General features: G+C 43.3%; 3 protein-coding genes and 1 long non-coding RNA gene across 4 annotated transcripts; 2 read left to right on the forward strand and 2 right to left on the reverse strand.

The window, feature by feature from the left end:
• The first annotated feature begins 479 nt into the window (after positions 1–479).
• On the forward strand, positions 480–2,516 carry LOC115672271 (transcription factor bHLH51). The gene is made up of 2 exons (XM_030594047.2): positions 480–1,140; positions 1,742–2,516. Exons 1-2 carry the CDS (start codon positions 838–840, stop codon positions 2,219–2,221), a joined length of 783 nt encoding a protein of 260 aa, XP_030449907.1. The 5' UTR covers positions 480–837; the 3' UTR covers positions 2,222–2,516.
• A 787-nt stretch (positions 2,517–3,303) lies between these two features.
• Positions 3,304–4,544, forward strand: LOC115672262 (transcription factor MYB77-like). The gene has a single exon (XM_030594035.2). It carries the CDS (start codon positions 3,407–3,409, stop codon positions 4,400–4,402), a length of 996 nt encoding a protein of 331 aa, XP_030449895.1. The 5' UTR covers positions 3,304–3,406; the 3' UTR covers positions 4,403–4,544.
• A 1,595-nt stretch (positions 4,545–6,139) lies between these two features.
• Positions 6,140–6,646, reverse strand: LOC115686701 (uncharacterized). Its single transcript, XR_004006404.2, has 2 exons — positions 6,509–6,646; positions 6,140–6,392 (listed from the first exon to the last, which is right to left on the reverse strand). It is a non-coding gene; the product is annotated as an uncharacterized LOC115686701 (long non-coding RNA).
• Positions 6,647–8,532: 1,886 nt separating this feature from the next.
• Positions 8,533–9,361, reverse strand: LOC115671285 (RING-H2 finger protein ATL66). The gene has a single exon (XM_030592815.2). It carries the CDS (start codon positions 9,180–9,182, stop codon positions 8,715–8,717), a length of 468 nt encoding a protein of 155 aa, XP_030448675.1. The 5' UTR covers positions 9,183–9,361; the 3' UTR covers positions 8,533–8,714.
• Positions 9,362–13,901: the final 4,540 nt, after the last annotated feature.

Here is a 13,901-nt window from a genome sequence, read left to right on the forward strand (position 1 = left end):
ACTCATTCTGTTTTGGCTATGACAGCAAGATGTAATAGCCCCCCGAAAAAACATATGTAGATGGTTATGAGTTGTAGAGACCGCAAAAGAACCAAAATGAAAATGAATAAGATTACAAGCAGCATTAGATAGCACTGCAGAACAAGAATGAAACAAAGGGAATCGAGTTTTATTTTTCTGTTTTCCCCTCTCGAAGCCCATTAATTTGCACAGTTGACCTGTAAATAATTACCAAAAACGAGCTAAAGCGCATAAGTTCAATCTTCTTCATCGTAACGGTTGCAAGAAGCTGTCGTAAATTGATATGATTCAGCAAAAAGGGTTATGATTGGTCCTTCAATTGTTTATTAATGTTTGAAGGTCCATTGCTGTTGGGGAAATCTATTTGATTCTCTCTTTTTGGGGGTTTGGTTTAGGTAGACCTATGATTCCCAGATGCATCAAGTTACATGTGCTTTTCCCAAATGGGCCATATCGATATCTCTTCTACTGTTTCTTGCTTTTGTCCATTCTCGAGTGTGGACATGGCCATTTATGATACTCTTCCCGGACAATATCTTCTCTTACTCTTCAAGATTTCCTGAGAGCCCTCGTTGTTGTTTGCCAAAGTCTACCAGAAAATTCATGCTGAAGTGACAGGCAGATATGGTTGATTCGCCATCTTCTTGACCATATTATAAAGTTTCTCTTCACCAACACATCACACCAATCACAGTCTAGTACATGTTCCTGTGGCACAGCATTATTAGTGCAAGAAGAGTGGTTCTTCATATGGATGAAGTAGATATAAAGCTAGGAATTTTGGGATAATTGTCAGGGAAAGATTGTGGCTTTGTTATGGAGAACTTGAATTGGTTCTCTGATTGGTCAGGAGAAGCAGATTGGGTTGAACAAATGAACAGGGGTTCATATCCGATGCCATCTCAAGCGGCTGTGTTTAATCCGATTCAAACATGCAATGAAAATTTTCCGTGGTACATCCCCATCGATGGAGGAGTAGTAGATGACAGAGGGACGAGCGCGAGTGCGAGCGCGAGCGCGAGTGTTTCCAAGAGTCACAGCCAAGCCGAGAAAAGGCGCAGAGACAGAATCAATGCACAGCTTGCCACTTTGAGGAAGCTCATTCCCAAATCCGAGAAGGTTTACGCTCTACCGCTCTCCCTTCCTCTCTCTCTCTCTCTCTCTCTCCCACACACGCACGCACCGACTGAACTGATGCAAGAGATCAGAAAGCAAGACGCATTGTCTGCGTGATTTTTGTCTGGTTCATCGATGTCGTTTAATCACCATTTATTGTAGTCGTGTTAGTATTCCAACGATATGAAGAAAGACAACATAAAGCAGGCTTTGTACACATGACTCTGTTGAATTCGCACTAACATTCTGAAGTCGAACTTCTATTCTTACCATTTTTGTCTCTGCTGATTGTCGCTGAACTTACGAAATGAGCTCGCTAAGGCTAGCTCAGGTCAAGAACTTTCGTGAGCCTAACTCGAGCTTATTTAGACCCAACTTTATTACAACCAAATCAAGTTTCTGTCCTTGATTTAGGGCCGTTTTGCTGGTTAGATCCATGGCAGATCGACTGGTTATCAAAGCAGGGAACTTTGCAAGGAATCACTTTCTCGTGGACTTTCTCCTAAGTTGGTGCTAAATATAAGCTAAACCCAAGACCCCCATCTTCGAAAGGGGCTATGTTCCAATCATTTATTTGCATTACATTGTTTGATCATGTGTGCAGATGGACAAAGCAGCTCTTCTAGCAAGTGTGATCGACCGCGTCAAGGACCTGAAGCGAAAGGCCACCGAGATCAGCAAGTCCCTCACCATCCTCCCGTCCGAGGTCGACGAAGTGATCATCGACTGCGACGACCCCAAACCCGATAAGGGCGACGGCGGCGTCCTCCTCATCCGGGTCTCTATCTGCTGCGACGACCGGCCCGAGCTGCTGTCGGAGCTCACCCGGGTCATCAAGGGCCTGAAGCTGACCACGGTGAAGGCCGACGTGGCCTCCGTGGGCGGCCGAATCAAGAGCGTCCTCGTTCTGTGCGGCGACAGCGGCAACGGGGGCGGCGGGGATCAAGGGGCGTGCTTGAGCTCGCTCAAACAGTCGCTGAAAGTGGTGGTCAGCAGGATTGCCTGCTCTTCTATGGCCTCAAACTGTCGCATCAGAAGCAAGAGGCAGAGATTTTTCTTGCCTTGTCAGAGTCCATTGCCATGATTAACATGCTACGGTAATAAAATCTATGACAGACTTTGATAATATTGATATGTTCTGTTGTGTATATATATATATATATATATTTGCATATGAATTGGGGATGTCATCTAATTAATCATTTGTAGGAAGAGAACTTTTCTTTCTTCAAAAGAAAGAGAAAAGAAAGATCTTCAACATATCTATTTTACTGTGACATGTGTGGCCGAAATGCAAGTAAAGGTAAAGTAAAGATAAGATCGGCCGCATTGGTATATATTCAACATCCCATCAATCAAGAAAAGTTTTCAAATCGTAACTTCTTCGTCATCCTTTTAGCTAATATCAAGGAATTAATTTGGACATGCTCTTTTTTCTGTCTCTGCCTTGGTACTGTTCTGAGATTGACAGAAGAAGTTCCCCGTGTAGTGTAGATTGCGGCATATCTTTGCTATGTACGTACCCGACGATGATTCGTTTTTTTATTGGTCGATATGTCCGAGTTCTTGACACTCTATTGATATGAATAAGAAAAAATGTAGCGCTTTAGAACAGTAAAAGTTGGGTCTAAGCCTTAAAATACAAAAGCCCCGCTCTGGCCCGAAAATGGATACAGGGCATGTTCTCCTAGCAATGATGCTATATAAATCTAGGGCCAATGCTATGAGCACTTAACTCAATGAACTAAATTTGATGGGATGCTGGATTAATTTGTTGAAACTTGGTTTCCGAACTAAATCAATACATTTCATCAACTTATTTACTATTGCTTCGGGCACACGACACGAGCACATATTACGGACCAACGTAACAAACATTCATTTAAAAGAAGGCACGTGGTGCACATCCAATGAATATAGGGTAACAAGACAAACGAAGGTTAGGATGATAATGATGGGCCGGAACCCAACTTAAGAGACATGGAACGTGCGATGTGTAATTGCCTCCATTAGCATTAGCATTAGCATTAAGCAATCCTAGGAAAAGCCGTTACTAGATGGAATCAGTTGAAAATTTGGAGGAAGTTTAATAACTCCTCCCCCCCATAATCTCTCACCAAATCCCAACTTCCAACTCTCTCTCTCTCTCTCTCTCATTCATGCAAAGAACAGGGGAAGAAGACGACGATGATGTTGCAATCAATAGGCAGCAGAAACAGAAACAGAAACAGAAACAAACGCTTTTCTTGTTGCGACTCATGAAGTGGTTATGTCAAAGGTTTGGGCGGTTTCACGGTTCTCTTTGCCCCCAACAACCCCTCCTTTCCCTCGACGGTTAACAACCCTTTCCTTAAATCCTCCCACCGCATCCATCCATCTCCATCCTCGCCACCCAAACCCAACAGCAATCCCTTACAGATCCGCCACTCTCCCCCAACACTCCATCATCCTTGTGTGTTTCGGGCAAAACATGAAAGTCACCAGCGTCGACGGCGTCGACCGAGTGAAGGGCTCGTGGAGCCCGCAGGAGGACGCCACCCTGATCAAGCTCGTTGAGCAGCACGGCCCCCGCAACTGGTCCCTCATCAGCACCGGCATCCCCGGCCGGTCGGGGAAGTCCTGCCGCCTGCGCTGGTGCAACCAGCTCAGCCCCGCGGTGCAGCACCGGCCCTTCACCCCGCTGGAGGACGCCACCATCGTCGAGGCCCACAAGGTCCACGGCAACAAGTGGGCCACCATCGCCCGCCTCCTGCCCGGCCGGACCGACAACGCCATCAAGAACCACTGGAATTCGACCCTGCGCAGGAAACGCTCAGGTGAGCGGTCGTCCACGTCGTCCGAGTCCAATTCCGGGAAGCAGAACCCAAGCCACGACACCGCGGCCGAGTCCGAGACCGACTTCGAGATCAAGAGGCAATGCCTGTGGGTTCTGCCCGATGAGAATAGTCGTGACGGAGATGTGAGGCCGCCAAAGGGGCCGAGGACTTCACTCACACTCTCTCCGCCAGGAGAGAGCCTCATAGCTGCACTGGAAGGCGAGAAGGCAGGACCGAATCACGACGACGGAGATCAAGAACCAGCGCTGAAGCGAAATGGGGACGTGAAGGGTGCAGCAGCAGCGATGGACGATAGTTGCTTGGTGATGATCATGAAGCGCATGATCGCGGAGGAGGTTAGGAAGTACATTGATACAATGTGCACGCAACAAGGAGTTTCATCAGGAGTCCAGAAGCCGGAATCTTCATCAACCGTTAAAGACCCGTGAAGGCATCATTTTGATTCTTCTTAGCCGTCGGCTCTAGTGTTTTGGGTCATTTCCTTTAGGTTTTGCTTTGGTTAATCAGAGGAATAACATGGACATAATTATACATTTTGAGAGTTCACCAGTGCAGGCCCGTAGTTATCTTCATCAAGTTAAGGTTGAAGGCAATAATTCTATGTACATATGCTAACATTTCCCACACCGATCTTCTTCAATGTGAGTAGTGATCCTGAGGAACTGAGCTACGGTGTACAAGCATCGGGAAGTGTCCACAAAACTGGTGGATTTGTGACGGAAATAGTATTTCATGATTCTAGAGAAACGGACACCGCAACCGCGAGTGCATAGCCTGTGATGTCTGAATAGGTTTTGCACAAGATGTGAGGTATGATGGGAAAACGAACAAATGGACTCAGGTTAGTATAATTTAGATAGCGAGAAGGTGATTAACCATCTTGAACCTGCCGAACTCTGAATTTTCATGCCGGACGAAGCCGGTCGGCACTTCCTCTTATAATGATGTTTTAAAATGGATGAACATGGGTCGGTCGGACCAGTTCCGAGACTAAAACATGGAAGGCTGGAACTGTGTAAAACCATCCACAAAAAGGAAACCGAGAGCAGAAACAGCTTATACTGGAACAAGCTAGTCCCAGAACCGACAGGTTCAAGGCCAATCTCTGTTCTGCTCTAAGAGAAAATTCTAAAATAACAAATCATCCCGTAAGAGCAAAATCAAAACCTAAGACAATTCTGTAGAAAAACCAAAGGAAGAAAGTAAGAATCTTCTGCACCGTGATGACTGCTAATGACGATACAATAATAGCCATCAAAGAGAATGAGTCGGCAAGTCCTCATCTGATGAAGATAACGGGATTACGGTAGGATTTTGAAAGTTACTTCAACAAGTAATAATTCATATGTTGAAGCTCAATAATACTAGAAATCTGCCTGGTTTTAGGCCGGTAATGTTAGAAATGAGAACCAGACCAGTTCACCTGAAACTGGCTTGTGACCAGACCGAAGAGGCTGATTCCAACTGGTCCTTGGATCAAACTAGCCGGTTGCGTGCTTAAATTTGATCAGCAAAACTTATTTCAGGGGAAAATAACTACAATGGCTTGCCACGCTTAAACTACAATCACAAGGCTACACAATTGAGTCTTATTTTCATCAATAACTGAGGACTAAAAGATATGAGGTTTGAAGGACTGCCTTTTATACAGCTCTTTCACGGAAACAAACCAATAAGAAGTCATGGATGTTGCTTTTGATGGACAAAGAACAATATTTCAACACAAACTTCGATGAAACCCAAGTGATGACCAAAATTTCGGAACTCAATTCAACTTACGACCCAAACTTTACCAGCTCCCAGTAGTGCTAAAAGAAAAGTTTCGACAAATCAAAACCAATTTGAGATCGATTCCAAATTATAAATCCTCTTGGTCGCGTGATAAATGAACCATATCAAACCCAGAAAAACCGACGCAGAAACCTATGTCATTGCCCACAAAATCTGAACTCTGTGCCCCGATGAGATAAATAGGATCTCAAGCTTTATACCAACATCACCAGAAAGACCTCACTTTCAGACATCACCCAGTAAATTGCAGGACAAAGGCCTCGGCTTTGTCGAAGAAGAAAGGGAAACAGAGACTATTAGTCACCGTTGGTCTCCGTCGGCAAATATAATAAACTTAAAGCATATCAAGATTCAACTACTGCGCCGATTCGAAGTGCCAAAGGTAACGAACTAGATTCATCAAGATGTTCCAATCCAACAAAGAACAAGACACGGAACGGTACAAAAACGAGAAGCCTAATCTTCTACAAGTACTGGTTCCCCAAAAAGAAAAGAACATAGCTTTAAAGAGAAAGAACGACTAGAGATGAGACCCGCTTTTGATGATGATGAAGACTGTCCCTACTTCGATCTCTGCCTCATCTTTCTGCGCTTCCTCTTCAACCTCCTCATGCGCTTCTTCTTCCACTGCCACCCACCATCAAACCCACAAAACAAATGGGAAACCAAAAACATCAACAAACGATGCGATTGGCATCGACCCAGTAACCATTGCCATGCCAATTTCCGAAATTTGAGCTTACCTTAGCTCTCATGGCGACGAGGTAACGATCGCTCCGGTTGCTTCGCCCTCGGAACCCTAGCTTCGATCTGACGGCAGGTGCGAACTCTGGGGGTTTTCAGGCACCGAGAAGGAGAATGGGGTGAACTCGCGTTTATATATAGGTGGGAGAAACCCTAATTCTTGGTCTCAATTTGGGCCTGGGCCCAACATGTAATGTGTGACTAATATCTTGGAAATTAATGGGCTTCTAGGTGTGATCCAAAGCTCCTTTGGGCCTGGCCCAACAAAGTGATACCTGACTTTCCACGTATTATAAAGGGATAACAGCACAAATGGTTCACGAATTTTGGCCTAATGTGTAATTTGGTTCATAAACTTTATATTTGTTCAATATGGTCATTGAACTTTAATCCAATGTGAAATGTCGTCCATGAACTTTTAGTTTGTTCAATATGATCCTTAGACTTTTGGTACATGTTCAATTTAGTCTTTGGACCGTATGAAAATGTTCAATGTTGTCATTCCATTAATTCAAATTTATGCACAAGTATATGGAATATGCATCACTATATCAAATATTTTTGCGCAAATATGTGTTGGGCGAATTATCAAACGCATGATAAGCATATGAATAAAAGAGTAGGAATAGAGAAATGCTTAGCCAATTTATAGTGGTTCTTCTCCAAAACCGTGCTCAATCTACTCCCGTAGATGATTTGGGAGTAGTACCCAAATGACTAAACTTGAACCTTGTACAAAGATTGGTTTATAATGGAGCAAAGTCTCCTTTATAAATAGGGTGCACTTTTTTACATAATGTTTCTCACACGATTTTAATCTTTCAAGAGATTCGATTGCAAAGTGTATTCAAGAGTTTTTAGCAATTGCATGCGGTGCTCTCTACCTCTATAGGAAAATGAGCAACCCAATTTACAGAAAAAAAAAATCTCGACTAGCCATTAGACACATTTCAAACGGCTAGAAATATGACCGTTGAGTCTTCCGGTCTTCGGCCAAATTTAAACAGCAAGAAGTTTGCTATTTAAGTACAACAAGTATAATTCTATGTAATTAATAACATATTTGAGCGAGTTTTGCAATCGACACAATTGAATTGGGGTCAATCTTTTTACTTTCGACGCTCTCGATATGTGAACTCTTGACCGTAAACCTCTTCACTTTTCAATGATGACCGAGACGCTCCCATGGCCGAAGCAATTGAGAGTCCCAAAAAGGAAATTAGCCGATGAGTCGTCAAAATCACGCGTGTTTGGCCATTTCAATTCACATGGGGACAGCATAATTGACCAATTCATTTGCCTTTCACACGCCTGTCGCCATCTCAAGTCACATGAGGACAGCAACGATTCACTGCGAGACGGCAAAAGAAGATGAGGAGAGGAAGAGAGATAGGCAAACATTTTTGTAAGGAAAAACAGCCGTCGAAAGCCTCAAATTATACCCCCTTAACACATTTGCTCTCAACTTTTTTGCATAACATAAAAAATTTCAGATTTATACCTGTATAATATATTTACCCTCCGTCAAGATTCCGCCATTGAGCATCGTTAAAAATCTATCTATACGAACGCAAGAAAGCAAACGGTATGGACATGACGCGCACGTGACTTAAGTGAAATAAAAATAATATTATTTTAGCCGAAAAATCATCTAATGGAATATTGACGGGAGATAAATGGTTCACATAGTTACAAGTTTGGGGCTTTTATGTTATAAAAAAAGTTTTTGGTAAATGTATCACGGTTGACATATTTTGAGATTATTGATGTCATCAAAAAAGATTCTAGGAAAATGTGTTACAGTTGGTATAGTTTGAGATTTTTAATGGCTTTTTTACTTTCAATAAAATTATACATACATATTAATATATGATATCTCTAATTATCTATAGAGGAGCTCAATTCTTCTCATATAAGCTAGTGTGCGTAAATACCACTTTTTTTTTTATTTTTTGTTTTCCAACCCACAAGTATTTTTCCAAGAGAAAGAAATCGACACAAAGATAAATAATTTGGCAAGTGATGAAAAGTAGAAACTTAAGGGTACAAAACTCCTAATTCTCTACACAAAACAACATCCGCCCAAAGAAAAAGCCACCTACAAACAAAAGAAAAGGAATACTACACGATGAAAGAGACGCTAGTGGAGGGAGGTGGAGATGCAAGATATTTCTACGCTTTCCAACTCGTTCCGCTCACTCAGGCTCACGGACCGGCCGAGTCGACAGGGAGAGGCGCCCGGCACAGCGGGCAAACCGACCGCGTCGCGAGCCACTGGTCCACGCACCCGCAGTGGTAACGGTGTCCACACTGCGGCAACACCTTCACCTTCTCGCCGTCCTCGAACTCCCCGAGGCATATGCTGCATTCGCCGGCTTCCTCCACCTCCGACGGCGCGCCACCGTGCAGCACGATGGGCAGCCTGTCGATGGCAGCAGCGTCGAGGCCCAGCGAGGGCCGAGGCAGGGGCGCGTTCGCCGCGCCGTGGGAAGTCTCGGGGGGCGGGCTGTGGTGGCGGCAGACCCAGCGGGCGTAGTGGAAGAGGAGGGTGACGAGGAGGACCGTGGCAAACAGCACGACGACGTAGAAGAGGGTCTGGCCTTGGACTTGGAAGTTGCGGTCGTCCAGCTCCGTGTACCGCCAGTGGGACGGCTGCAAGTTTTGAGACGTCATGGCGGCAGCAGAGACGGGCGCTAGCACGAGGGGCGCAACGGAGGTGGCGGCAGCGGCTGCGACATGCCGGAGGGTGGTGGGAGTGAACGAAGACAATAGAAGAGTGGCGGCAGGAAACTAGTACGAGTAGTTATAGTTGCACGAGTCCTGATAGTTGGACGAGCTTTCAAGGGTTTGCCGATATTTTTGGAGGGCCACTCCTAAGACCACAAGTTAGCATGCAATCCAAAAATAAGATATCTAATATCATGGGTCCGACCCATCTGGACTCTTGAATTTATCGAGTCTCGCCCGATCGATTTCACCTGGACTCGAGGCCTCAAATGAACCTGATGCAATTTTGCGTGCCGTGTGTGCTGAGACTAGTCGAGTCTAATCGTCAGGGAATATATTTTTTTTAAAAAAAAGCTGCAAATGCAATCTTGAATTGTTGATGACAATAATGCTATAAAGTATGCCGCATGTCACGCGATATCCGTACTAATTTACACATTATAATATGACTATCATATGCCCTCCTCCTATAATAATAGTTGGAGTTGCTTGCGCCGTGGGACTAAACTAAAGTGCACGAGGGAACTTAGACAGTGGCCATAAGATCATAAACTGATCAGGACATTAATTTATGTTGAAGTGATGGTGTGTTTTCCTGTGTTCATAGGAGCAAAGCTTGATCTACAATCTTTAGAACTAAAAAGTAAGTGAAAGCTTCCGTGGCAAGATATTATCCTGGTACAGGTCTGCCAATCGGTTGATAGACTTGTACGAAATACGAATAGACCTATTGAAAAACGAGACTTTCCCTCTTGTCATCTTAGACGCGGGAGGCTACTATACATGTCTATCCGGAGATAGCCAATCAAAATTGGTGTCTACTTTCACCACCCAGTAGGCTTCATGTTCTCTTCAAATCTTTTTCTTCTCCGGAGAGAAAGAATACGGAGAGAACATAAAGATGAGCCTCCATCGTATCGAAGAATTTCTTCCCCATATTTTTTTTGAGTGTTTTAAGGTCCTGCTCTGTACCTACAATCTTTAGAACTAAAAAGTAAGTAAAAGCTTCCGTGCCAAGATATTATCCTGGTACGAGTCGCCTAAAAAACGTAAAGTGCCACACTTGCTTATCTCTTTCGGTATTTAATAATATTGATCTATTCATTTGTAAATCAGAAGTAAATGAGAGAAGACTCAGGGTACCATATGCCACGTGTGAACACTAAGGTAAGTAATGTGTTTTATTTATTTATTTATTTTGGGTTGTTAATGTTCATTCCAATTCCACTACCCAACCAGGCCACGACCCATGCTCGAACAGTTGACCATTAATAAGTGCAATATATGGGACTATAGTTGTTTCATGCTGTTAGACATAATAAAATCTTTTGCTTATAGAGCTCTCGCAAAAAGCTTACATAGTATTTGAGCGGGAGACCCCGAGTTCAATCTTCGTTTGATAGCTTAAATTTTTAGAACGGTCGGCAATAATTCTGTGAGAATTTTTACGGTCGGACAGATAAAAGCTCTCGACTTCTTGCGCACACACATGTTTATGTAAATGAAAGAAGTCGGCTTCAATTGTTTTGTTGTTTTTTAATTTTGGTCCAAACAGCGCAATGAACTCACCTCCAATGTCTGACAATAAGTGGATGGAGTTAGGTTACATTGCATGCAGTTCCAGACCACTATCTAGATTCTTTTTATTTAGAGATAGGATAGGTATGGGCAATCACATTCCAAGTTTGTTTCTTACTTCATTAATTCACTGAAATTTCATGGACTAGCAATTGTGGGTCGTGTCCCACTACATGGGTTAGCGCCACGGGTCCCATAGTTTAGACCCCAAATTTCCCATTTTTTTTCTCGAGAACTGGATAAACCTAATCAAGTATTAAAACCATTTTTGGTTGATACAACCTTTTCGGTACACAAGCATTGGTGGGACTTATGGATCACTTGTTTTAACTGTTTGATCTAATCTTGAAATATACACTTCGATTATCATACGCTTTTAATCCGAAAGCGAGCATGGTTAAGCATACTGGGCTTGAGCTTAATTTCACCGTGCTAGATCCATAGTTTGGCTATCTAGCTATAGATCGGCGTAGTGTTATAATGGGCATCTAAATAATCACCAGTACCATGTTGAAGTCAAGTATCCGGCCAATTAATTCAAAAGTTTAAGCCGTTAGATAAAAATATTTATATATCACGAACAAACATGAGATACACCAATGCGGGACTACCTTGTCATTCATGGTCATGCATCATGCTATGATTTCGTGATTTAATTTGTTAACGTGATGGCTATTTGTTTTGGGGCCAATAGTAATAACATTGACTAATGAGGGTTGCGACTCCCTCGCTGTGGCCAGCGAGGGCATCGGGCGAGGGCGTTGTAGATCTGGATGAGGGTTTGCACGCCCTCGCTTTGGCCGATGAGGGTGTGCCTAGAGCCGGTGAGGGTCGGTCGGCGACCCTTGCCGGTCATCACTCCAAAAGCCCAAAAAAATAGTAAAGAAAAGGAAAAAACCATAAAAATTCAAAATATAATTACAAAATGTCAACGATAATCCCGGCCGCGCCACATAAGACGGCCAACACTCAAGTCATCACTTTCGTGCCAAATTGGCCCAATGGACTCAATTGATAAATTGTCAAAAGGGAATGAGATATGTTCACTAGAAGTCCTAAAAACTTATCAGGAAAGTACAATTGAGTCCTAAAACTTACAAAAAGTGCAACCGAGTCCTAAAACTTATTAAATTGGTTCAATCAAGTCCTAAAGTTAATACTGTCAATTTATCTAATGGAAAATGCTGACGTGGCATTTTAAAATTAATTTCTCTCTCTTATGTGGCATTTATTATTATTATTATTATTTTATTCAAATCTTATATAAATTGAATTAAAAACTAAAAAAATCTAAATATCACTTAAAATAACAAAATTGGAAAAAAAAAAAACTAGGGCTAAGTTGGGAGTTGCATTCGCCGCCCATCGCCAGAGGGGGGCCGACAGAGATCACCAGAGGGGCCAGCTGAGGTCGCTAGCCCCGGGAGAGGGTGGCCGGCCCTCACCAGCCCCAGGTGAGGCCTTGCCGGCCTCGGGCGCCTAGATCTGGGCGACGCCGGCCTTAGGCAAAGGCCAGGTGTTGCCCAGGTCTGGGTGCCCTCAACCCAGATCTAGGCGGGCAATGGTTGCCGGCCCCAAGTGAGGGCTGGCGTTACCCAAATCTAGGGGCCCTCGCCCGGGGCTGGCGGGGGCTGGCGAGGGCTAGCCACCCTCGACCAGGGTCGGTGACCTCAGCCGGCCCCTTCGGTGACCTCTGTTGGCCCCCCTCCGGTGAAGCTGCTTCTCTCTTCTTCTTTTTTCCAGTTTTGTTTTGTTTTGTTTTTTAATTTTTAGCCTTTTAATCTAATTTAAATAAGATTTGAATAAAAAATATATATATGCCATGTAGGAGAGAGAAATTCATTTTAAAATTCCACGTCAACATTTTCCTATTAGACAAATTAACGGTGTTAACTTTAGGACTTGATTGAACAAATTTGACAAGTTTTAGGACTCAATTGCATTTTTGCGACAAATTTTAGGACTTTTAGTGAACATCTCCCAAAGGGAATTGGCAAAAGTATAATAAATTTTGGACTTTTTTGACAATTTTCCCAACAATAAGCATTGATATATTAATGTATAGGCCCTAATAATCTGTTTCTCTAGGCCTTGACCCAGCCCAAAACTATAGTGGGCCATGTGGGTGGAGCCACTAAGAGTCAACTGACTAAAGAGGGAAAAATTACTAAAATAGCCATAAACCTATTGCAATTGTGCAAATTCAGTTCTAAACCTTTTATTTTTGTCAATTCAGTCCTAAACCTTTTGCATTTGTGCCAATTTAGTTAATCCGACCAATTTTGGCTAACCAGCGCTAACGTGGACGCCGACCGGCGTCAAACGTCCGGCCGACGCTGACATGTAATTTTTCAATTTTTTTCCCTTTCTCTTTCCCTTTTTTTTTATTATTAATTTCCTTCTTCCCCTGGCCAGTCACCGGACCAACCATAGGCTAGGGTTGGCGAGGTGCTGGCAAGGTGACCTCAACCTTACCCAACGATGCGAGGTCGAGCCTAGCCATGGTTGAGCGAGGCTCGAGCTCCCCCGCGACGGCCTCGCCCTCGCCAGTGATCGACAAGGTGTCCTCGTCGGCCCTAGCCCCTAGCCGATCTGGCGACTGGCCAAGGTAAGAAAGAACAAAAAATAAAAGAGAAAGGAAACAAAACAATTCGAAAAAAATACAAAAAAATTTTCCACGTCAGCGTCGGTTGGCATCCACGTCAGTGCCGGCCGGCTAACGTTGACTAGATGGACTGAATTTGCACAAATGTAAAATATTTAGGACTGAATTGGCAAAAAAAAAGAAGGTTTAGGACCGAATTGACAAAATTGCAATAGGTTTATGATTGTTTTGGTAATTTTCCCGACTATATGGGGGAATCTATAGAGAGGCCGTTTGTGAATTTTTCTACTTTGACTGATTTTACCACAATATGACAATATTTCAATTCTTTTTGTGTATTTTTCCATCATATTTATGCGATTGTCTAAAAATTTCCTCTTTATAGGACAACGCTATTTCCATCCCCATGTTGGCTAAGACACTACTTTTTTTTAGTTAACTTACTAAAATACCCTATCTCTCTTTAATAATTTTTTTTCCAT

The sequence above is a fragment of the Syzygium oleosum genome, unplaced genomic scaffold, assembly GCF_021117445.2.
Source record: "Syzygium oleosum isolate NSW1041296 unplaced genomic scaffold, Sole_v2.1 Sole_v2.07, whole genome shotgun sequence".
NCBI lineage: Eukaryota > Viridiplantae > Streptophyta > Magnoliopsida > Myrtales > Myrtaceae > Syzygium > Syzygium oleosum.